General features: G+C 51.4%; 1 protein-coding gene across 2 annotated transcripts in view; it reads right to left on the reverse strand.

The window, feature by feature from the left end:
• The window catches only part of Fhos (Formin homology 2 domain containing), a 144,982-nt gene that overhangs the window by 93,286 nt on the left and 25,896 nt on the right, over positions 1–25,800 (reverse strand). For both annotated transcript variants that reach the window (XM_025305026.1, XM_025305025.1), the window contains exon 2: positions 7,401–7,510. In XM_025305026.1, coding sequence (XP_025160811.1) covers positions 7,401–7,510 — 110 coding nt within the window. The remainder of the gene's footprint in view (positions 1–7,400; positions 7,511–25,800) is intronic.

Genomic DNA, 25,800 nt, shown 5'->3' on the forward strand with positions numbered 1-25,800 from the left:
CGGTGTGATCGCACAGTCAACTCCGCCGAAACATTCCGCAAGTTTCGCCTTGAATTTAGCGACGTCGTCTTTCCGCTCTTCTGTTGAAAGGGATATTATTATTGCGCCGCAGCCAAATGTAAATCTCCATTGTCGCGCACAGCTGTGCACAATTGTTATTTTTACCTCGCAACTCTTCCCTTTTCACTGCTTTTTGATCTTCAAATATTCATGCGGAGACTGAGACTCTCCGACGACTCCGATAGAAGTGAGAATAAACGGATTGTAAAAGAGGGAGATTTGTTGTTTCGTTCAGAAAAATTCAGACATCGAAATATCATAGTCAGATATTAAATAATTTTGAAACGAATTCTTCTCTTCAAGCCTCAACAGGGAGAACATTTCGAGTGACTGTCAAATATAAAACAATAATCTCTGTCGGCTTTTCAAATTCGACGGAACTTTCAGGGTTAATGGAGAATCAAGATTCCGGGAGCAGTCGAAAGCGGAAAAATAACAGATACTAATCGTTAGACCTTGAATATCTAACGGTTCATTGGTAACAGCAGAACAGTCGTTGCTACGCTCCAAGAAAAATTCAACCACTGAAAAATTCAACTGGCACGGAAAGAAAGTTACGAAGTGCAAATGCATTTGGATTAATTTCAACGTATCTGAGCGCACTTAATCTTTCGTCAATTGACTCTCCTCGGGCCGCGGCGCGGCGTGTTGAACGATCGCGTGTGCCGCGCGTAAACTCTATTCTTAAACGCAGGACACGTGAGTCACCGGTTTTCGAAACGCGCGGATGACACAGGCTCATTAATTTTATCAGCGATGCGCGCAGCGCGAGGAGAACGGTTTTCTTGCGAAAAACCGCGAGTCCCCGCAACAGATGACGTTTCCGTGGAATTTCTTACTTGACGAAATACTTCGCGCACAGCTGGTGTTCACGCTGGCATGGGGAAATATGATTTGATAATAGCTGTATCGCGTGATAAGCGAGCAATCCGAGCAATGCCTGTTCGCCTGCCTACACTTTTCGACGACGCTGCAGGAAGCGTGATTAATTTCCCTAATATCAATTTATATCAATTCGTTCTGATTTGCGTTCCTTGACCGCGCTTGCTAATAACGTTACTGTCGCTGCTCGCTTGATGTACGTTTGCCCGCCGCGACGACATTAATGATGCGATTTATTAGCATAGTTTGCGGGCGAATTGCGAGCGACTGCCACGGAGGGAGGGAGGGAGGGAGGGAGGGAGGGAGGGTGAGCACACTGTTGTCATGCAAAATAATAGCCGGTGCCTCGAGACAACGGTACGATAACGCGGCTCATCATAAGCGCGGGCAGAGCGTTGGCTCGACGAGCGATTCTCGTCCTTGCTTCTGCTCTCCTCGCGACGTAATTCCAGAAGAATGCACCAGACACGCGCGCTCGACGCCGAGAACAAATCAACGCGCGCGTTCCGTTTCCCGTTTATGATTTCACGTTACGAGGAAGGCGGCGCGAGAGCCGGGAAAAATCGTTTACACTGTACGATAAATCTCCGGCAACGCACGGGAAAGACGTACACGGTACTTTTAACGGCGACGTACAGCGTCGACGAGCAGCAGGAGCTTCGACTCGGCGCGCGGGACTTTCGTCGCCCGGTTAAAACGCCGCTCCGCGCGGCTCGAGCAAGCGAGCGCGCTCGCTCGCGTGTGTATACACCTTAATGATCCTGCAGCCCGATACGTAGGAAGCTGATTACTCATCGCGACGTCTATACCGAGCGTTTAGCGACTTATTGTGCCTGGTTATTGAACCCTTGGGAGAGTACTATCTCTCTCTCGCTCTCTCTCTCTCTCTCTCTCTCTCTCTCTCTCTCTCTCTCTCTCTCTCTGTCTCTCCCTCTCTCTCCCGGTCTTTTACCCGCTCTCTCTCTCTCTCTCTCTCTCTCTGCGTACCTTCTCTTACTTCAGCCGTTATAGTCGCGGATACATGTATACCTTCCATTATAATTATATACGCCCGGTATACCGGTACCTACGCGCATTCAAACAGATTACATAAGACTCCACAGAGAGAGAGAGAGAGAGAGAAAGACGGCGAGAGAGGATGAGAGGGCGCGTGAGGGAAACGCGATGACACGAGGTTTATTAGGTAAGGTCCGCCGGGACCTCCTTTCAGTTAAGTACGCCGTGCACGGAATGGAGATAAGTTTTCGAGGTACCGGCAGTACCGTCTACTTTCTCCGGCGACTGATTAATTTCCCGGGAAAAACGGATCCGCGTTCGGGCAGGTGAGCTTCATTTTCCACGGGGTAAGCACGAATAGAAAGCAGGTGTGATCGCGGCTTTATCACGCCCGCGCGAGGATGAAGCTTAATGCGAAGTAAATTAAGTGCTACGAAGCCCGCGTGGGACGATAAATGTTTCCGCGCTTCTTCCACAGACTCCGCCTCTGTGGAAAACTATATAACTAACGACTTCTTCCGATATCACCCCGACGTCGAAAATTGACAGAAGCGCTCATCATCATCAATGGAACGAGCTCATGTCGATCATCATCAGCACCACGCGCTGTAAATACCACAAACCGAACATTTCTCGATCTCGACAAAGCGTTTTCCCAAAATTCGTATGTTAGGACGTTGACCGTCTGATAACGTGATAACGTGATCAACAAAACGCGAAACTCGAGCGTCTGCCGCTCGCTGTTACATCGAGATCGAAGATCGCTACGCTGTAAACTGAAGTGTGTGTTACAATAATATGCTTTGAAGCGTGTTAAAGTATGTCTCCACTTTCGACATGCAAAATCAGCAAATTAAATTAACACATATATGTATGTTAAAAGAACATATTTATGTACATGTTAAATATAATCGTTTGTATGTGTGTTAATGGTTAGGTGTATTAAAATAACATGTGTGTTATGAAGGTGAGAATTGAGCAACATTGCACAATCCAAGTGTGTTATTTTGAAATGCACAAGCGTGTAAATGAATGAATTTTCTTTTTACACATTTTTTCTGTTTCAAGTCACGCGTTACTTAACATATCACGCTTGAACATATAATAATGAATAACATATAATTAATGATTTAGTCTGTAATAATACGGAAGCAAGTTATCATTGCATTAATTTGTTCAATAGATACAATAGATACTTTTTCGAAGGCGAGTAATCGCCGATTTTGTCGATTTGCGTTTTTCTCACATGTATTTCTTTTAATACACATATGTGTGTTCATTCAAACGTGTGTTAACAAAATTAGTGTGTTATCATGAACACATTACTAGTGTGCTACGTGACTTGATGCGTTATCCAATATATCATCCGAGTATGTTCTCAGTGTATCTCGATTGTCATTCTGTGTCTAAATAACACGCTCTGTGTGTGTCACGGGATTGTTGAGGAAAAGTAACACGTTTCTATACGGTGTTACATGGTGTGTTACAGTGACAAGTGTGTCATTAAAACACACTTTTGTCACAGAAAACGAATTATTTTGACGCACTTGGTGCCTTAACGCCAGCTAATGTGTCAAAATAACACACTAACACTCAATTTTAACACACATGTTCCGGTGCCTAGTTTTGCAGTGTATAAAGTGCCTTTATCGACGCTCTCCCGGAGACCTTTTCTTCAATCTGTTATCGCGATCTCTCTCTCTCTCTCTCTCTCTCTCTCTCTCTCTCTTCTTATTCCTCCTCCTCCCTGTACCTCTTTGCACGCAGATGACCGCCTAGGATGTTGCTACGCAAATTAATTTCGCGAGCGAGCGAGCACCGGCGCGCGCGCGCGCGCGTGAGACGCGGCGGCCTGCGTGAGAAATATCGCGGAATACGCACGCACGCAGGCACGCAGGCACGCAGGCACGCACGCAAGCGGTGATGCCTCGCGGTACGCGTAGGCGTGCGCGAGTTGCCAGACATTACCGCAAAGATAAACGACTCGTTACCCACGCGAAAGCTACCTTCCTTCCTCCTTGCGCTTATCCTGCCCTGCGCGCCCGCCTGCCTCTCCGCCCTCGAGCGAGTCGCATACAAATTCAATCCGGGCGTATCCGCTCGGATAAGTTTTATCGAGCGCGTTATTATCACCCGGCCGCGGCCGCGGATACCCGATCCCGATGCGTGCCTATGCAAATCGTCCAATTACGCACGCTGCTTTCCCGCCGCGGCCGCGATTTTCTCGCGACGAGCCCCTCCTTAACGGCGCGCCGGACGATAATAATCGGATAATTGTCGTCAGAGAGATCGCCCGGCCCGCGCGGAGATTTTCCCCGTGATCAACGGGTCGACCCGTCGTGGGTGGCGGAGGAGCGGAGAGTCTCGCCCGTCGTCGCGAGGATGCGCGACGACGAACGATTCGCCACGGGGACCGTGTCTCGGGTCACAGCCCTGCGCGATTCAACGACCCCCTCCCCTCCCCTCCTCTCTTCTCTTCCTCGTGTCAGGAGCGACGGAGATCCGGCAACAAAGTGTACATTTTTCAAGAGGGTACAATCGCGGATCGTCGAATTGGGGGAAAACGCAGAACCGCGATTGGTGCTATCCGCGTTCTTGCCGCTTCGTTACCTTGAAATTTCCTCTTTGAACCGCCTCATGAACGCGTGACAGAAACTCAGGCTCGCGCAGACTCATGTGTGCGTGTGTGTGTGTGTGTGTGTGTGCGCGAGCGAGCAAACGGAGAAAAATCGAATCGTGCATGAGGTGGACAAGCGTGGAGAAAGGGGCGGGGGTACGGTAAACGTATGATATCATTTTGCGGTTCGCGGAAATTCCGGGGCTTCAAATATTGGAACGCATATCTCTGCGGACAAACATTTATTTAACTCCTCCGCAGCCCTCCACCCTTCCTCCTCCTCCTCCTCCTAGCGACCTCGAATCGCGTCCGATTCCAATCCTCCGGGTTGCCTCTCGTCTTTCCTCTCGTTCGACTGCCCCGCATTTATTCGACATTCGCGCGAACGTGCCTTTGAGCGCGCGCGAAATGCAATCCGATCGAAGGCGGTGCATCGAGCGTTGATGTAGTGGTGCCGATTAATGGACTGGAAGCGATCTTGTTTCCAACGCATGTGTGTGTGTGTGCGTGTGTGTGTGTGTGTGTGTACGAGACCATTCCGGTCTTGATCAATCGCCGCGATGTATGCGCCCGTAGCGTCGCGTGCAACGCGCGCCGCGAGGAAAATCGATCCTTCGATTCTGATTTAGCGCCGAGAGTCCGGCTTCCAATTTAAATATCCGACGGTATAAATAAAATCGCTCCTGACAAATAAAGAATGCGCAATTACATTCTACGCTGCGAAACGATCTCTTTCTCGGCCTCTCCTCTTCCTCCTCTCCGCCGCTCCCTCCTCCCCCTCCAGCATTTTTGCAGCGTTCCTCCCTTTCATCGTCGCCGTGACTGCGCCGCCGCCGCGCGACGGCGGGCCGATCGAGAGCGCGGCGAATAAATTTTCAATAAACGGCGAAATATCGCGCGGCGCGTGGGAAGGAAGGATGATGAAAGCAAAAATAGCATGCGCTTCCGCGTTTCTCGATGCCATTGTTCGCCGTCATACTCACAACGTGGGTGAGCAGTCGCGTAGGTTCGGGGAGAATGGAAAGTCACCGAAAAGGCGCGGGTCTCGAAGCGGCTCTCAAAGGAGAACTAAATTTAACGCCGCGCGCTCGTCTCACCCCTCCCCGGGGAGTTTACCTGCGTTAATACTCAACGAGCACGGTTAGCCTTCACGGCGTTAACGTGAATTCGATACGCAGACCGCAAATATACTGCCGGGCCCGACGTGCATTCTCAACGACGGAAACCAGCGCCCGGTTTCTCCCATATTTTACCGCGGAATACCGCGCCATTAGATAAACACAGAACGTCTCGAGAGCCGGCGCTTCTAAAAATAGCCCAAAGTTCTCGGTCTCGCGGAAATTTAATTGCTTACGGCTGAAATCGGATGAGCAAGGCGGGACGAGAGAATCGATTTTACCGAATTTCCCCGAGAAATTGTCCCGAGAAAAATAAATACGCCCCATCGGCGTGGATTTGTTTCCGATACGCGGATCGCAAATATAGAATAGTTTCGTGAATTTTCATGAAACGTCGGAAGCAGATTCATGCCGGACGCGACACTAATCCGGAGATCAAACTCAATATTTCTCTGCACCGCGAAAGTCTAAAATATCAGCAGAGACGCACCGATTTCCGATCACTCACGTACAAATGAGATAATCAAACGAAGCTTAAATCGTCGCTCGACATCATTCGCACGGCGACCGGAGAGCGATCGCCGCGATGTGGAAGATTCAACCCTCGTCGCGTCGCGTCGCGTCGCGGGACGAATCGTAAAGCGCGATTTTCTCCCAGAATTACTCCGCATTTCGAATAAATTGCACCCCGTTGCGGCACAATCCAATTAAAAAACTTCTCCGCCGCGGACGAAAATGCTTTAACGATCGTTCGCACAATGACTCAACGTACTCAACGCGGGTCATTCTCTTGTTTTATCGCCGCGCGGCGCATTTAAATTCTGGCCTACGGACGATAACTATTCCCGCCATTCTGAATGCGCTATTCAGAGGGAAATTACCCCGTTGGACGCGCGCGCGCCTCGGGAATCACAAACTAAAGCGTGCTAATTGCCGGACGGTGCGGGGACTTTTTTGCGCTGACGTATCCTTCCGTCGCATTACTTCGAGGTGGGTCTCCGTTTAACGAGAATAACCGTTCCGAGTAACACGGACCTTCCTCTCTCCCTCTGTTTCATTCGCTCTCTCACTCTCTCTCTCTCTCTCTCTCTCTCTCTCTCTCTCGCTCTCTTCGAGACTCGCGTCGCGAGTTTCCCTGCTGCGCGACACCGAGCGCGACGTTGAGGAAACGCACGCGCGCGCGCCACCCTCTTCTCACCTAAATATCCTTCATTAGCCCAGTGGCTGCTCCCTACGTTCTACGGCTTGTCCGGTCGTGCGATTATCCGCGCGACCGCGAGGGGCTCGTAAAGACGCGCGGTCTATTCCGTAATAAGGGCCAACTTCAGGTAGCTTGCGCAAGAAAGCGCCTGCATCCCCGGGATGCAATTAAGCGGCGCGCAATTAAGTGGCGCTCCGTCATTGCGCGCGCGGTTTAAATAAATTACGCCAATCCGGCAAGTACGAGAGATATGGACGCGCGCTGGCGCGACGTATCGCGAGTCAGTCCCGAGATCAATCCTGAGAACGCACCCCGCGAGATTTTCCAGAGGAATCTCCGCTGTCGGAGGGGTCGACGGGGGGAGCGCAGCTCCGCGCAGGCGATCGCAACGAAATGGCGGTCTCGCGATATCGCGATAGCGCAGTGCATAACGGAGCGACGCGAGCTCGTCGGTTATTATTATTTCAGCGAGACGCAGCGGCGCTTGTTATTAGCGATATCTCGCGGCCTCTCTCTGTCCACTCACCTCTCGTGGAAGCCTTCGAATTCCTCCTGCTGCTCGTTGATCGAGGCCTCGAGGTCCAGGTAAGCGCCATAATCGCCGCCCTTGTACAGCTGGAGCGCCGTGTCGTCGAGCTGCAACACAGGTAGCACGCACGGTGCGTTGAGAAACGCGGCTGTTTTGCGTGCGGTCGCAGCGCGCCGATAATCGCGCCGCGGAAATTATTGCCGCTTCGACGGCGGTCGTTAGCCGGTTTTCGCATAACCGCTGTCCGCTTAAGAGTCGTGCGATGCGGCTTTTAAGCGATAGCGGCGAGCCGCCAACTCTACGGCGAGTGGTGCGATTCTTAAGGCGAGATTCTGCTCGGACGGCGAGCGAATCGATCGGTGCTGGAAGGACCGTGTGTCACTTCCCGCAATTTTTCGGCAAGTACAGAGCTCTGCCGACACACACACACACACACACACACACACGTGAGACGGGCGAACACGTTGATATTGAGAAATATTTGTTCTTACATCCAAATCTTCAACATATCTTTTTATACATTTTTAGTGCTGAAAGCTTTTAGTTTTATCAGGTTTTATCCTACGAATAATCAAGTTTTGCCTTATGAATTTCTTTATAAATTCTCCATAAGCGTTTCATTAAATTTTTTAAGTCAGGGATACCGCAGCAGTATGCTCGACTTGTTGAAATTAACAAGTCGTTACTTTTTATTGCAACCTTTTCTTCTCAATTTCTGCTAATTCAATTTTCATTTCTGTTTGCCATCAGATGTTCATGCATCATGCACGATAAATAAAGAAATTTACGCACGAGCAATATCCACGATTTGACAGTTTAAATTATTCGACTGAGCCGCGAATTGGGAAATGCAAAGTGTCACGAGAACGAAACACAGTTTAATGCAATCGATCGACTTCCGATGGAGAAATGACAACTCGTTGATTAGAACGACCATCTTCCCTCATTGAAAGAGCCTCAAGGCTTCCGGCGGACGAATTGAGCGCACGTATAGGAGCCCCTCACACGGGTCAACAATCCAGGCTAATACGGCTAATCTGCTAAATTTATCTGCGGATCACTTGATCCACATACGCCGTTCCCATATGCGCGCGACGATAATCACTCGACTTAGAATCGGCGGGCGGTTCTCACGAGAAGCGAGTCTGCCGAGTCGCGTAACCTCGTCTCTGAAAATACCGCGAGTGGAAACGAAAGCAGGCGCAATCGCATGGCAATCGTTGATAACACGAAGACAACCGCGGAGGTGATGTGAACAAGCAACGGCGACAGCCATCCGACCGCGGCGGATACGGACCGCGAGAGGTCTCCAGCTGTCGGCGTCCGGAAGAAAATCGAGATTTACCTTCGGACAGGCCGCGGCACCCTCGACACGCCGTATCTCAGCGATTTCATCGGCCTGCTTTTCGCGCACTCTCCTCGGGAAAAAGCACGCGACGGCGGAAAAAGCTGAGCACGCGGAAGCAACAAGTTGGCGGCGTCTCTCCGCTTTTGACGCGTGGTCGCGCGCGCGGCGAGGCGGAGACCGTCGCGAACGGGAAGTCGCGTCGCGACTCGGGCGAATCGGGAGTCCCTAATCTTAACCGCCGATTCCGTAATCCGTCGTCGGCCCGGTTAAAATCTCCCGCCTCCCTCCGTGCGAAGGGCCATAAAAGTGTAACGGCCGGACGATCGCGCCGGCCGTCGACATAAATCTCGCGCTCGCACGATCCCTCCCTCTCTCTCTCTCTCTCTCTCTCTCTCGTTCGCAACGGCCGAACGAGCCGACGAATCGACCAGCGATAAATTCCCAAAGGTAAGTAACCCCGCGACGACTTTCTTCCGCGGCGCGCGTGCTTTTTTTAGGCTCGGTCCCTTCCTTCGCGAGATTAAGATCCACGCCAGGTCCAGCGCGCGGCACGTTGCCAGCAATAATGGTGCGCGCCGAGCGACGCGTTTTTAGGTGAAACCTAAGGCGAGAGTGTGAGCAAGACAGACGGAGAACAATCGGAGACCCGCTCTCTCTCTCTCTCTCTCTCTCTCCCGGCCGTTCTCTGCCAAGTCTATTTTTTTCCAGATATTTCTCCGCCATCGCTGCACCCCCCGAGAGTGACCGTTATTTATCGATCGTTGCGCGAGAAATACGCGGGCCAACGGGAGGCAAACGGATTCGTGGCGGCTGGGCGGCTCACAGAGAGAGAGAGAGAGCCGCGCGCGGCTCCTCTTCCCATTCGAGATTTCCTAATCAACTCCGGCAGAGCGGAGTAACCTGAGACCGCTGTCTGAAACGCGAAGCCGTACACCCGAAGAATGATCGGACTAGACAATTACGCGTGCGCGCGCCTCGCCGAAGCGCTCGCGTCGCGTAAAAGTGAGGAAGAATCGACACGCGCGTTAATTATAGCTCGGAGCCGTCCCGTGCGAGACGCCTCGCGCGCGCGCGCGCGCCTCACGTTAGCGGGCTTTACGGTAAATAAAGAAGAGCGGAAGAGAGAAGAAGACGCGAGAGAGAGAGAGAGAGAGAGAGAGAGAGAGAGAGAGAGACGACGGGGCGCGAGAGATGCGTTGTTGACCTATATCTCGAAAAATCTCAGCTTCAAAATAGTCGCCGGCGTCGCCGGCGCGGCGCAGCGAGCTGAGCCGCGGCGGCCGGTTACAAGATGCCGGTAGTTCGCCGGCGTTGCGTTACTCTCCGGTGCCCCGTGGCGTACCGCATGCGGGTGAAAACCGCACGCATGCTCGCACGCGAGCAATTACGCAACGTGTTGCGCCACGTTCTCGGCGCTCCACCGACGGGACGCCATCTTCGCCCTTTGGCGCGCCGGTTCACCGGAAGGACGCGCTTGGTACGCCGCGGTCTCTGTATACACGAACGTCAATCGCGGGAAATTGCAGCGCCGCGCGAATTAACTTTTGATTACAAAACATCCATCCGCTGAATTACTCCGGACGTAACTCCGCAGACATAATTACCGGCTCAACTCTCCTCGCAGCTCGAATACCGCGAATACGGCGCTCGCTGATCCTCCGGATTCGTATGTTTTAATATCACGCAGCGAGGCAGAGGACGGAGGATGATTTATACTCCCATTGATACATGCACGTCCTATCAAAATATCCTGCGTGTTTTTTAACGTCACGCGCTCTCTGTCTCTTCTTTTCTCTCTCTCTCTCTCTCTCTCTCTCTCTCTCTCTCTCCCTCTTTCCCTCTTTTTTTCAGCACAAATGAAAGGTTCCCCGCTCGCACGCGCACGCGTGGTCGTCTACAGCACGAGGTGAATTGACACGAAAGCGAGCGGTTATTTTAGCTGTTGCCAATAGCATCGCGTCATGCTTGCGCAAACGGTGATTAATGGCGAAGAAAATATTGTTATCGAGACCGGAATACAGAATGATGGCTGATGCTGATCGGTGAGAGTACATCCCATCCCGGGGAGTTATTTTTTTGCTAAGCTAGACCTCACGTGACACGTGAGTTTAACTAGTCGCTCCGCGCAAATTGGCACGAGTCTAGGTGTAACGCGTAACCGAAAATATCCTTCTCCAAATTTGCCGTATCGCCGGAACGCTAAGAGATAGGCGCAGACATTCTTCGCCGTTCGGTCAGCAAGGCGCGCTTTCACGCGGCCGAGACGTGCGATTAGAACCCTCCGACAAAATGACGACGAGACGCGCGCGAATAGCTTGGCGCAGCGTTCAATTTGCTTCCGGCTCTCTCGCGCGACCAGTACGACACATTCTCCGATATTTCTCACAAAAACGACCCTCTTGACCCCGCGACTCGGCTCGATCGAGCTTCAAACGGTAGTCGAGCAACATGTGTTGACGTAACGATTCGAGTAGCGTGTAAACGTCTCGTCCCTGCGCCAAGTCGAATAGGGCCCTTCCCTTTCCTCGAGTGTATTTTCCACGGATATTCTCTCTCTCTCTCTTTCTCTCTCGTCTCGCAGGCTTTTCCTCCTTCCGCATGCCCGTAGGATCACGTTATTTGCTCGAAACCCGCCGAGCGATTCGCAAACTCCCTGTTGTCGCTCGTCTCGAACCCTCCGAGTTTCTATCGGCGAATCTTCTTTCGGCGGACACGCGATGGAAAGGGAGACGCTGATTACGAGTCTCGTAAATCTCGCCGACGTCAGCGAGACGGGACTGAAAAGTATTCATTTGCATCGCGACGCGGGCGTGAGAGAAAATCTGTACGAAATTTCCCTCCCCGAAAAACGGGCGGAGAGAAATGCCAAGTCATGCGTCATGTAAATGACATCCCCCGACGAGGGGTCTTTAAGGGTCGCCGGTGATTCAAAGCTTGAGGAAAGCTGCTCGATCAAAGGAAGCCCCTCCTCCTCCCATCGAGGCCGATACTGAGATCAAGTTAAACACAACGGTGTCGAATTTCCGACGAAAGAGTGGAAAGAATGTGGCCGGCTCGCGACTGCCGAGCGATCTCGCCATCTATAATTTCTCACGGCCGCTACGTCGCGTACGACTTTCCTCGGAGACAATGTCGTAAACAGGAAGGCGGCTGCCATTTTATCGTGGGAGTAATTAAAATGTATAAGCGCGCGAGCGCGAGCGGTCCGATACGAGATGTACGCCCGTGGGAGCCCGAGGCACTCTTATTAATTAGCGCAATTAATGGTAAAAATAGATTTTAAGAACAAGTCGGAAGTGTCGAGAGACACAAGAATAACGAAACCTGAGAGGCAGGCCGCCGAGAGACAATTAACCGCGGCCCGCTCGCGCGTTCTGGCCCGAGTCGTTCTGCTCGACTGTGCGAAACTTTCACGACTACCTTGCTTTTTTTTCCGCGTAATACCGCGCGCCGCGCCAGGGAGAAGGAAACGAGGAGAGAACGCGTGCAAATTCATTCGCGAGAGAACACGGGTTTAAGGGGACAAGCGCGTTCCGAAATAAGTCTAGGCTGAATTTAAAGTAAAGCGTCGACATGCTTTCGCGATGAGCAAGGTGTCCTTCCCGAAAGGCACTCTAAAAAAGAAAAAAGACGACTGAATTCTAATGTCTCATTTTCAAATTCTGCTATCAGAGAAATTTTAATAAAAGACTTTCTCTCTCTCTCTCTCTCTCTCTCTCTCTCTCTCTCTCTTTCCTGATAATCAAATGGTTTGTGATCAAAGCGACTCTAAGTGGAAATGTCCGATGCCGGATTCCTCGAAGTGTTTCAATTTCTGTCCATAACTCCAGTGTCTCCAACCGACCGGCGTGATCTCGTCGTCATCAGCTCATGATTCAGTCGGAGAATCATCCAAACATGTCGCATTGTATAGCGCTAGAAAATCGCGCAGTTACAGCTTGGACGAGCTCCGGCGAGAAAAAAGAAGTGTGCCTCGCGCACAAAAAGCGGGCAATGAATAATGACAACTCTCCTTTCAGTATCATGAATAGTCGTTTATCGGCTCGCAAGAACGGTGTGAACGGAGCCGCAGACAGGCGCGTTACACCTTCCAGGAACCTGACAATCGGAGTAACCGGTCGGCACTAGCGTCCCCCGGCTGTCCAACTCTGTCTGCCTCTCCCTCTCTCCTTTTCTCCCGCGATTACAGATGATTATAGGCAACCACGTTTGCGATTTCTTGCGTCAAAACCCGACAAACGCGAGCGCCGCGGCGGCGGCCTGCCTTTTCTTCGGACCATTCGTTCGAGCAGAGACATTGATTATGGCCGCCAAAGTCCCTCCCCCCCCCCCCCGATAAAAAGTCCACGGGCGTAAACGTAAAACGCGGGCGCGCGAGCGAGCGAGCGAGCGAGCGAGCGAGTGCGATGCAGTGGTTTCTTACGTGGTGAGTAAAATTTTACAGCGACCAGGGTTAAGGTCAGGTTAAAGCTGCCGCGTTACGCTTTATCCCCGGCCGGTGATAAAGTCGTAAGCAATTAGACGCTTTTTGCCGGGGCCGCAAAATACGGAGCTGCAAGACGCAAGCAGGATCAACGAGGTTACGCAACTGGCCGCGGCCGCGGAAACGACGAGCGCGGGGAGAATATCTTCCTAGCCGATTCTCCGACGTATTCCCTGCCGCCGCTAATATGTACGGGAGCGCGCAGATAACGCGCCTAGTGCAAACGCTATTCCTCCGTGAGTTAGCTTCGTGAGTTGACTCGGGATCGAAAACGACGGCGAGTGCGAGAGAGAGAGAGAGAGAGAGAGAGAGAGAGAGAGAGAGAGAGAGAGAGAGAGAGAGAGACGACGGCTGGAAGAAGAGGAGCCGATGGGTGTTCCTCCCATTAAGGGTCGCGGAAGGATCCGGCTGGTAATGGGTCTGGCGTTAACTTAGCCTCCGTCGACGCCGTGTAAACTCGCGCAAAGCGCCCGCGGGTTATTATGCGCGCGGGCCGCGCGTAATGAAAACTTGCGGAAACACCGACCGCTTTCGTGCCGGCGAGCAAGCTTACGCTACGTTATCGCAATATCGGGAGGAGGGCGACGCGAGCCAAGAGGCTTCGCTCAGCGGCTAACGCGAGAGAGTGAGGAATTGTATTTAACGCTGCGAAAGAGCGCGCGCGCGGCTTCGACACGACACCGCGACGAAATCGTGAGGTCCGTCCGTCCGTCCGTCCACTCGGCGGTCCAACGACATCGGAGAGAGAGAGAGAGAGAGAGAGATCGCAGGAAGGCCCCGAGCGCGGAGTCAATCGATCGAGAACGACCAGAGAGAGATTGCGAAGCGCAATTCGCCTGTGACGGTCTCTCGGGATAATAATCCGAGCGCGGATGTGATCAATATCTCGAATCAAATACATCATAGAGTCCATCTCGCGTCCACCAACGCGCACCTCGCGATATTTAAGCACGGACCGCTCGCAACAGATGGTGTTGTAAATCTTGCGCGTCAGCTATTCCTCTATCTAATCCTGTTCAGTGCCAGCTTACGTGTGTAGCTACAATTCCTCCCCTCTCTCTCTCTCTCTCTCTCTCTCTCTCTCTCTCTCTGCTGCAATTAGATACACATCGCGCGCGTGTAACGATCGAATGGCCCGAGCGACTGAATGAGATTCTTCCTTCGCAGCTCGCGGCGGCTCTCTTTCTCTCTTTCTCGGGACTCGAGAGAGCAGCTCTCGTCTCGACTCTACTCGCGAGGAGTCACACTCTCGCGATAGAAAGAGAGAGAGAGAGAGAGAGAGAGAGAGAGCGGTTAAGCGCATTCCGTGCGCGCTCGCGCCAAGGATTCGCAGCGGGTAGTAGCGTCCTACGCGCAAAGGTACGCCAAATGCGCGCACGTGCGCAAGTCGAGCACACGGTGGACTCTCTCTCACACACACACACACACATTCTCTCTCTCTCTCTCTCTCTCTCTCTCTCTCTCTCTCTCTCTCTCTCTCTCTCTCTCTGTCTGTCTCTCTGTCTCTCTCTTTCTCGTCGAACATAGCGGAATCGCGGCCGATCGAGCGAGCTAACTGCGGCCCTTTACGCCAACTTGAGCGCAAACCACTCGTCTAATTTTAGTTTTCCCCCCGTAGACGGCAGAAGGAAAATAATCCGGGCCCCAGCGCAGCGGACACTTTATCGGCACAATGTGGCGAATCGGGTTCTCGGCGACGTTCAATCATTCATGAAGTGAAACAGGTTCCATTGAGACTCTCGTCGCGCAGCTCGCACCGAAATGAAAGCGAACTCGCGCGCTTCGACGCGCGATTCGTCAGGTCTCCTGGTACGATTTCCACGCGGCAGAAAGTGAGAAGAAGGTAAGAGATCGAAGAAGACATGTCTACGGAGCTGCAGCTGGAGGGGAATGCTGGATGCATTTGGAAGGCTATAGCACTTTGAATAGCCGAGCGAGTACACGCTTGCGATACCGCGAATCTACGTGGGACAGGGGAAGAAACCTCGAGAGGATCGAGATGCACGTGCAGAGAGCGAGAGCGCGCACAGTTAAAAGTTAAAGCGAGTGAATTCAGTCGAAGAAGCTCTCGCCTCGTTGCCGTCTCCCAATGAGAAAATCAAGGCATCTCCGTCTCGCGGTCTCGGACCCTCGAGGGCCTGGTCCTTACCGCAGGTGGCACTCGAGTTGAGGAGGAGGAGGCGGAGGAGGAGGGGGAAGAGGAGGAGGAGGAGGAGGAGACGGCGGCGGCGGCGGCGGCGGCGGCGGCGGCGTCGAGGAAAGATAAAGAAATATACGAATGATCTCAGGTGGAAGGCCTCTTCCTTTCCCAGCAGCCTCACCCTTTCCGCTCTCTCGAGTGTTTCGACTCGGAGGAGGGTCTCGCCGCAAGGAGAACCCTTTGTTCCTATTTCACAGCTTCTTGCGCGATAAAGAACACGCTCTCGAGGGCGACCGCGTCTCGTCCCGGGCACATCTCTCTTCGCGCACCTCTTTCACTCTCTCTCTCTCTCTCTCTCTCTCCCCTCTCCCTCTCTCTGTGTTCGTCCTTCTTGGATTTAGTCGTTACCGGTCGTCGTACAACGCGACGGCTTCCCGTTCATCTCCAGACTCGCCCGCCGCACGCGTCTCGGCGAGCTGAGCGTTGTTCGTAAATCATCGCGCCCGCGATGCGCGAGGCTCTCGCGCAGCGTTTGGTTATTCTGTATTTATACAGCCTCGCAAGATGCATTTCGGTGGCTGCGGTTTTGTGATTTTCGTTCGCTCTCTGAATAATGGCGGGGGAGGGAGGCATCTTGGCGTCTGCCGGTAGCGTTATCAGTTTTCCAGGGAAAACTGATCGCTAACTCGTCGCGATCGTGAGGAATTTCTTACGTGGCAGCGTGATTAACAGCGCTCGTGAACGCGTACTTTTCTAACTTGCAACCGGGAACGCTGATCACGTTGCATCAGGACTGGTTTAGTGATGGTGAAATTATTTGTGGAACGGAGAAAACGAAATCGGCGACAGGCTGAGAGAGAGAGAGAGAGAGAGAGAGAGAGAGAGAGAGAGAGAGAGAGAGAGAGAGAGAAAAGGAGAGCGACGGAGCGCGAGTTGCTTCCAGGAAGAACGCTTTTGACACTCCACTTTTTCAGCGGATGTCGACACGTGAGATGTTTATATGGGCTGCAACGGGCCGAGACCGGCCAAAGTGCCAGGTTTTTCAAGAATCAGTATCCTTGAGGTATCCGGGCGTTACTTCGGAGTTCTTTTCAAGGATACCGAGTTCATGGACCCTCGCGCGATTTCCATCGGCGAAATCGATATCTCGGCGTTCACCGCGCCAACTTCTCCGGTCAATCGACTCGAATATAAAGCGTTTAAGTGAGCGTTATTAAGTAAGTGTATTCGAGTACATACGCATGTCTCTACATTACGATCCGAAATTTGCATTCTGATTTGCGCAATGTGAATTTCACCCGGTGGAGACAATTGCGTGTACTTTACGAAGTTGGTGCGAGAGGATTTGGCAAGAATTAACTTTGGATGACACTCGGAACCGGAATATAAAATTTCATACATACGAGTATGTAGAAAATTTACATCCTCTCAAGTTTTCCTAAACTTTCCGCTCGCGATTACGCGAATTCATCGTCACGATTTCGTCGCTCCTCGCCCCGCGGATTCAAAATATGAACGTCACAAGTAGTATAATTAATTCTTTCGCGACGTCCCACGCGACCGGAGGACCGGCAGAGAAGTTGCCGATCTAATTAATGAAGCAATTAGTAGTTGCGCCGCTGAAACGTCAAAACCATGCGAACTAATCGCTGACGAAATTGTTACGAAACGCCGCTTTAACCACCGCGGTCTGCTAAAGTTTCACGGGGACGGAGAACAAACAGCTTGCCGTTGAGACAACTGAATCATTCTGCAAATCAGAAGAACCCCTTTACGTCGGAATTACGGAGTTAAAAGAGGAACGAAGACGAGAGAGGAAGAGAGGAAGAGAGGAAGATAATAAACCAACATGAGTCGCGCATCGACACGTGTAAAAGCAAGCGACGATTTCCTTGCGTTTTCTTCTTTGGGCCCTCTTTCTCTCTTACTCTCTATCGTAATTATCAGTAGTGTGCAACAGGGATCGCCATTGTCGCTTCACAAGGAATGTTAGAAAGTGAAGTGGAAATAGTTACACATCTAATTGCAATACGCGCACGCTCACGTATCGCTTTGAATCATCGAACATCGCGATTCGATGAGAAACATATCTTCCTAATCCCGTACTTAAAACAGCGCTCATGCCAATTTTCATCGCTTCTGCTGTTAGCGAAGTTACCGAGGGGAAACACCTAACCTAGGCCGTTGCGAGAGAGCGATAACAAGAACGCGCGTTTCGCGCGGATAAAAATCTCATTTCGCCAGATAGTTAAGTTAATGAGAAAGGGCGATTTCGCGCGACCGAATGCGGGAATAGCGCGAAATAGCGAAACGCCCGTCGCTCTCTCTCTCTCTCTCTCTCTCTCTCTCTCCCTCCCTCCCTCCCTCCCTCCCTCCCTCCCTCCCTCCCTCCCTCCCTCCCTCTCTCTCTCTCTCTCTCTCTCACGCTTACAGAGTAACACGCATTCGCGATAACCTCCCAATTATTTCCCAAACCGACCGCGGTCTTCGTAGCTTCGTAGCTTTGTGAAGTTGGGAAAAATAGCCGGGGGGCCTTTTTACGCACTCGATGTCAGCGGGTCGTGTTGTTCCCCCGCGCGCGAGCTGAAATTAATTAAACTTTGCGAAAACAGAGGTTCCCGCGTCGGCACGGCCGACCGATCGACCGGCCAGCCAGCCACTCGTCTCGCAACCCCGAAGCGCCCCGGCAACGAGGTTTCGCGCGGGGGAAAAAATGCGAGAGCACCTGTCTCGCGCTCGTGAGCGCGACCGATCGCTCGCTTCGGTGAAACTACCGGGAGATGGGCCGCGGAAACGCGTTGCGCGGCATCCTACCGGGGATAATTATGCAGCGGCGAGATAACCCGCTGAACGCTTTAGCTCGCAGCTATTTCGCAAGAACGTTAGAAACGGGATTATACCTCGAGACCCTCCTCAGAATTAGCGTCCGCAGTTAGCTTTATGTTTATAATTAAAGCTTTCTATGAGCGCAACGCGCACGCGTTTTCTTCCCTTCCGAGGAGCATGAAAGTGCATCGGCAAATGCTTACGGCTATGGATCGGGATTCGCGCGCTATCACGGCGGGTGCGCGCGCGCGCGCGCGCGCGCGGCGGGTTTCTCCTCGCGCGGTTTCCTTCCGCCGCGCCGCGGTGCAGTGGTAGGAAAAAACGTGGGCCGTTATCGCGGATAATGATCGATGCGCGTCTGCTCGACCTAAATTCGACGGCTAATAAAACGCGGCAGATAAGAGCCGGCAGAATAACGACGCGCGCGCGAGCGAAGCTTACTTACGTCGAGATCCGCAGGTTTCCAGCTTCGACCGATACGCGCGAGATACGCGAGATTACACGCTTGGCACAGAAAGCCACGGTGCCTTATAATAGGAATTACCAATGAGACAAGACGCGGTAGCGAGAGCGCGCTATGTCCGACGCCAGCGAAACCAAAACGAACAACGTGTGTCCCGGCTTCCGTTTCGTTTCGTTCTGTTCGCGACCTTCACTCCCGCGGAGACGAGGAGATCGATCTCTTCGCGCGACCATTAGTATCAATTACGGCTACTTAAGGACTAAGTGACGCTTTTGCCCGCTTCCTCACGTTCACACGCGAGGCGCGAGAACGTCTCAACGTCACTTTCGAGGCAATGTTCACGGTTGATCGGGCAGCTCGTCGAGCCAGAAGACGACTCTCTCGCCCCCTCCGAAATGACTCGATGACCCGGTAACGAGACCTTTGCCGCGCGCTCGCGAAACGACGCGCGGCTCGGTCGCGTCGAGAAAGTCGCGTCAGGAAGGCGAAATCCTTCCGCCACCTTTCGCGCCTGTCACTGTAAAATCCGATCGACTCCTCTTACGTGCGCTCTCGCGTGCACCAGACAGAGAGAGAGAGAGAGAGAGTGAGTGAGTGAGAGAGAGAGAGAGAGAGAGAGAGAGAGAGTGAGAGAGAGAGAGAGAACGCGACACACGATCGCCCCTGCGACGCGCTGCATTACCTCCGGCTTATGACGTGCTCGCGCCGTCTTAAGCGGGCGAATTGGAGGCGGGTGCGGGTAATGCCGGCGAGGAGGTTAAGAGGCTTCGATAACTGATACGGGGCCTCGAAAACTTCACGCTAAACGGCTGTTGATTCTCGGGGCTGCTGCACTGCCGGGGCTACGTGTGTCTCGGTGAGCACATCGCCGTGACTGCGTGCGCCAGACTTACCCAGGAGCCCTCAAACATGCAGCCAGCAGAAGGCGGAGTTATAAACTAATGACGCGTCTCGACGGCGCGGGAAAAATAAAAAAAATAGACGTGCCAAATCCAAACGCTGAAGTATGCCGGGTGAACCAGCGTTCTCATCAACGCCACTCGCTCCTCCTCTGCTTCCGGAATCCTAACTGTGGAATTGGAATTAACGTCACGAGGAATATTAATTTAGACCGAGGAGGATAAATGTGACCGTGAAGAATAAATGATGACTCGTTACCCGGCACACCTCGGTGCGCTTCTTGGATTGGACGAATACTTAAAGGTACGATGAAAGATGAAGACTGACGAAATTTTTCATCGCAGGCGTTAAATCCCAGAATCACGACGATCCGACTGTCGACCCGTCGGCGTGATAACACGGAAACGCCTTTTTAATTAACTTTAATCAGCGCCGTAAAACGTCAGCGTGAATACAACGACGAGCTAGTTAACGATGTCGGCCGGGTGATTGGCGGACACAGGCAACGCGACGTGGCATCTTTTACGCGTTTCCGAGCGTAAAAGAAGCTCGCGATTAAGCTGTCCGCCGGATATAGCTCGGTCGCCGCGAGTTAAAACACACGAACCGTCGACCGCTGCGCAAACTAAGCGAGCCGAAGAAACGACAAAAAGATGTAATTGCAGCGCGCACCGCGCACTGGCACAAAGGCGGCGTAGCGCGCGTGCGGACACGTAGATAGCGGTCTTAATCGTCTTCGGTGCGAGAGCGAGCGCGAGAGTCGCAGGGAGGATCATCGAGATACGAAGACCAGACGTGTGTGTGTGTGTATGTATATGTGCGTCGGTTACATTCCAGATTGAACAATCGCCTAATGAAAAGACCGCTTTGCACCGGTAGCGGAAATAATCGCGTAATCACGGAATCGTATTACTACTTGACGCACGTCCACTTGGCGACGAAAGCGCGCGAGGGCGTGAAAAGTCGTTAATTAAGAATAATGAAATGCCAAGTCTCGGAAATAATGTCCATTCGCGCTCTCTCTCTCTCTCTCTCTCTCTCTCTTTCGCGAGACACACTTGCGCTTTCGTATAATTAAGATTTTGCTCAAGTAACGCATCGAGCGCGAGCGCGAAAACATCCTGCCGCCGTGATTTATTCAAGGCGCTCCGCACTCGAGCGTCTATTCTTGGCGCAACACTTTATATTGCGACACGTAGTTATATCAATTATATTTTTTCGCGCCGCGAAGCCCGATGGTGAGCCGAGAGATAGGAGAGGCGAGTGGTGGTACACAACCAAGCCACCAACGGATGCACGTTCACTTCGCCGTTGTTGCTCGCTCTCCGAGATCTCCTCTCCAGTGCGATAGCATCTCGAGACAACGAATTTCCCGCCGGTTTCGACGCAACGTGCGCGCTCGCGATAAGGAGGAGGAGAATCGTTATCTCCGCGATGCGCGGTCGTGAGCACCCTGCGGATCGCGGATCGAAGGAAGTCGCGTAATCTCGCCGAGGCCGAGTCGATTCCGAGTCGCGTCTGGCGACTCTCGGAGATCCTCTCTCGCTCGTCTCTCTCTCTCTCTCTCTCTCTCTCTCTCTCTCTCTCTCTCTCTCTCTCTCTCTCTCTTCGATGCGACCCGCCGCGCCGCCGCGCCTTCCGCTTTCCGCGTTTGCCGCTGCGTATGCGCGCGCATTAATAAACAGAATCGTGCGCGCGCGCTTTCACTACGATTGAATTTGATTGAATCGCGCGTGATCGCACCCTGAGGACCTTACCTTATGGGAGGAAGTTATTAGCCGCCGGCTGCATCGAGGTGAAACCCACCTTCGTGCGCGCCGCACGACTCGGCGTACTACGACCCGATTTCGAGAGACAATGCAGCGCCCGACACGTGCACGCTCGTCGCGCGAGCTGACCGGCCATTTTCTCAACGCTCGCGCTCGCGCCTTTCCATCGCGCCGAGTAAAATGGGAAACTGATATTATTCGCGCGTTGTGTCGCAGTGTCGAGTCGCGGTTCCTCGCGCGATCGACTTTCCCGCGACGCTCCTTTCCGATGAATGACGAAATTATACACTGCGACATTATCTCGTGCTGAAAATACGAAAGAAAGCTTCCGGCCCGGTCGAACCAGCGTTGCAGCGGATTTTCCCAGATTGGAGTCACACAGAGCGAGATCGCGTCGACGAAAAGAGAGAAAACAAAGTAATGCGCAATTTATTATTTTCATATCTCGCGAAGGAGCATTATTAGCAGCGAGGGGCACGGTTCGCGTGCGATGACTAATTAACTTTTGTGTGTCACGCGATAAGTCATTCTTTTTCTCCCTTTGGAACGAGAGACTCTCTTTCTCTCTCTCTCTCTCTCTCTCTCTCTCTCTACGGTAGATGAGAATCGCGCGAATTGTGCGGAACGGCGCGCCGGAGGGGGCAAAATATTTGCGCACGAAGCGCCTCTTGTTTGATGATATCATTTTGCAATATGTGAACATTATTATACGCACGCCGTGCGTGCGTGCGTGCGAGCGTACGTGCGTGCGTGCGTGCGTGCGTGCGTGCGTATGTCACGAACGCGACGCGCACACGCGTTCGTTCGTTTACGAGATGCAAATAAGCCCGTGTCGTCGTACGTTTGTCGCGGCCGAGATCGGATTCCAAAGTGGAAAACCGCGCGGGAGATAATATCATGACGTTAACGCAATTACCGTTATTACGCCAATTGTCTGCGTTTTCGAGTTACACGATTCCGATAATCGCGCGGTCGAGCGATCATTCTCGCAAACTGTATATGCCGCTCGGCTGTCCGCTCGGAAACTCGGGAATCTCGGCGCGCGTTCAAGCGCTCGCTGCCGCTCTCGCGGCGCGTATCAGCTCGTCAAACCTCGTAAAAATACCTCCGCTAATCGCATCAGACGCGATCGTATCATTCCATTATGAGCGCGACGCGCGATCGCGGTCCGCGAGCGAGCGCTTACCGATTCAGCGAGGAGGTATCGCTCGCTCGCGCCTCAATATCCGCTCCATTACGCTTCGATCCATTACTCCTCGATCCACCGGCTTAATTGACAACCCGTAATATCATCTGCTTTGATAACTCGCATTAATGGCCGCGATCACCCGCGGCCTGCGTTGCCGCGCAATAATACGCGATTATACGAATGCAACAAGTCCTTGACGGTATTAATAAAGAGGGCTCGGCCGTGTCGCGTCCGTATTCTCTTAGGAGCGCTTAACCCTTAAACCCTTAGAAGCGTATACGGTTCAAGGTAAGCCGTGCCTATCTGGATCGTTACGTAATGTGTGGTTCGGCCGTTCGCAACGAGCCGCGGCTGGCTGGCTACGCGTGGCAGCGAACTATCGTCGCTTCTCCGTTCGAGACAATAGGGAAATTCTAAAGCGCGGGACATGCGCGCGCGCGCGCGCGTTCGAACGAGAGAGAGAACAATAAGCGTCCGCGATTTTAATAAGAGGGCGGGGGGACTGCGGGGGAAGAAAAGCGAGCCTCTGCCGGAAATGAATGTTCAAATGGACGCGACTTTTGCGCGGAAACGCGCGAGATTCAAGTCGCCGTTGGAAGGCGAGATGCTATTGAATTCACAAGCGGCCTCCGGAATAAGACGGCGAGACAGAAACTGTTCGTGAGCTTAAGCGCGCACTGGTCTTCGATGTACACCTCGAGCCTGCACCGAGTTGCACCGTGAGAAAAGATCAGCTACTAATGGAATGAAGTTTACTCTTATAGGTTGTCCCGGATCGCGCGCGAGCGCGTTCTGGATATACAGCCTTTTAATTACGAATAATAGAATGTCGACTGACAAGTAAACCTACCTACCCGAGTGTCCCATTCCGATTTTCATGAAATTTGCACGCGTATAGAGCATCGAAAGATATATTAGATACGTATTTTTTTATATCGGCCCGTAAAGCGTTTTAAGGGTAGAAATTACCATTGAAATGTCAATCTTTTCGCTTTCTTGTCCTGTACATAAATACTTAATGTCAAGAAATGTTTGAGAAAATAATGTTTCCAGAGGAACACACTACACAGCTGTTTTTATGTTACCAAATCCGAATTCACCAGAAAATTTGAGACTTTCAATATGGCGGTATCGATATTTGAAGAATATCATATTTTTCGAAAGCTCGTGTACATTTATTAATTTCTCATGAGTCATGTATCTCAAGGTCTTCGGAATTAAAAACTATAATACACATTCAAATTTAGAAAACTGTATTTAATAATATATACTCACATATATACTCATTAGCCGAATAGGTCTACATATCTTCATTATTTGGGCAAAGCATCCGTCTCATTTACTTATTATCATCAGCCTAGAGAAGTCACATACATACAAAATCATACACCAATTCCAGAAATTGATGGAGAAATGTTTTCAAATTTTTATTCATCCTTGATGAGTCCGACATTTTGAGTTTCAAAATCTGATTCTAGATTTGCTTCTTACTCTGAAGACCTTGAGATATGTAAATCGTAGAAAATTAATAAATGTATGCCAATTACGACAGAATCATAGATATTCATCAAATATCGATCCGCCATATTGAATTCACCATTTTGAAAGTCTCAAATTTTCTGGTAAATTCGGATTTGGTAATGCAAAAACGACTGATGTGTTCCTCTAAAAACATTATTTTCTCAAACCTTTCGTGATATTGAACATCTACATACAGGACAGCATAAGAAAGCGAAAAAATTGACATTCTAGAGATGGTTTCTACTCTAAAAACGCTTTATAGGCCGATATAAAAAAAATACGTGTCTAATATTTTTCGATGCTCTATACGCGTGCAAAATTTCATCAAAATCGGAGTGGGACACTTGGGTAGGTTTACTAGTGAGAAGAACGCGAGAGACTAGTCCTTTAACAAATGATTCGCAATTGATCTCGTCTCGCGACTGCAAGTAATTAAATAAAACGCGCGGCAAATGCGTTTTATCCGGGGGAGAATTTCGTTTATCCGTCACCGCCAGAAATTGGAAGTGAAACTTGTCAAGTGACGGTATAATATGCATCGTCCCGTCCCGGCTAACGGATATCAACGAGATCTCACGAAGAAACGCGAATTCCTGCTACATCTTTGTCCCACTTTGGGATTAGTCAGAAGTCATCGCTTTCCAATCGTTTCCTGTATGATTAAAAGCGCCGTTTGCGCGACTAAATGCTTTTTCGCCACCCTTCCCTTTCTTCAGCCGCTCCCTGTGATCGCTGGATAATAAATATTCATGCACACGTATGTCTAAGCATGCAAACACGCACATACTGTGAGTAACATTACGAAGCAATTTGCGCTGTTTATAATACGCTTCGTATTTCATTTCTTACATTTGCACACGACACACAATGCGGTAATTAGGAGCTGCTCGTCGTGGCAAAACCGTTATTACGAGAGATACAATTACGTCGCGCGCTCGCTTTGTACGGGGTGTTTCCATTCGGTCAAGAAAATAAGATAAAGCTAGAATCGAGAGTAGTCACATGCGAGCACAATGGTGCTCTCTCGCGCTCAACTCGCATCGCGCGACCGCGAGGAAAAAGGGGGAAAAAGAAAAGATGCAGCAACGCGCGGCGCGATAATTGTAAGACAGATAATTGCAGGACGCGGGCGATGAAGCAGTCATGTGATAAAAAAGTCGAACAATGCAGAGTATCAAGCAGCGTCTCGCGCTAAAATTTCCGCGGGCGGACGTTGATGCTGCTTTACAAGCAACATCAAGCCTCGGTTATTTATGCAGCACAGTCGATGCCTGCGAAAGCGCCCCGTTTGAGTGCAACAAAGTGCGATAGAAAGCTGTTACGTTCTGGAAATAACCTCTTGAAAACAGAGAGGCGCAATGCGCTTTGTAGCAGAAACAAACGCGACATAACGTCAGCTTTTTCCTCAGGTTGCATAATACGCGTGTTCGCGGGAAGTAAGGCAACCCCGAGGGAACATAAATGCGCGTGTGCATTTTTATATCCCGAAAAATCTCGCGCTGATATAAGCGCGACTAGAACGGAAATTCAAGCAGACACGACGGTGCCATGGACTGTGTGAGATTTTTCAGAAGATGAGTATCTGAATAGATATCTCGGAAAAATAGAGACAGACTCCCACTCAATAATTTCAGGAGGCTATCCGATGACATTTTCAAGTGAAGAGAAAAAGATAAAGAGATTGCGACAAACGAAAATTTCTTGCCTGATTTAGAGTCAAAATTTCGACTAGAATGAAGAGACGTTTTCAGAGAGCAC

Source organism: Harpegnathos saltator, unplaced genomic scaffold, assembly GCF_003227715.2.
Source record: "Harpegnathos saltator strain DR-91 unplaced genomic scaffold, Hsal_v8.6 scaffold664, whole genome shotgun sequence".
Taxonomy (NCBI): Eukaryota; Metazoa; Arthropoda; class Insecta; order Hymenoptera; family Formicidae; genus Harpegnathos; species Harpegnathos saltator.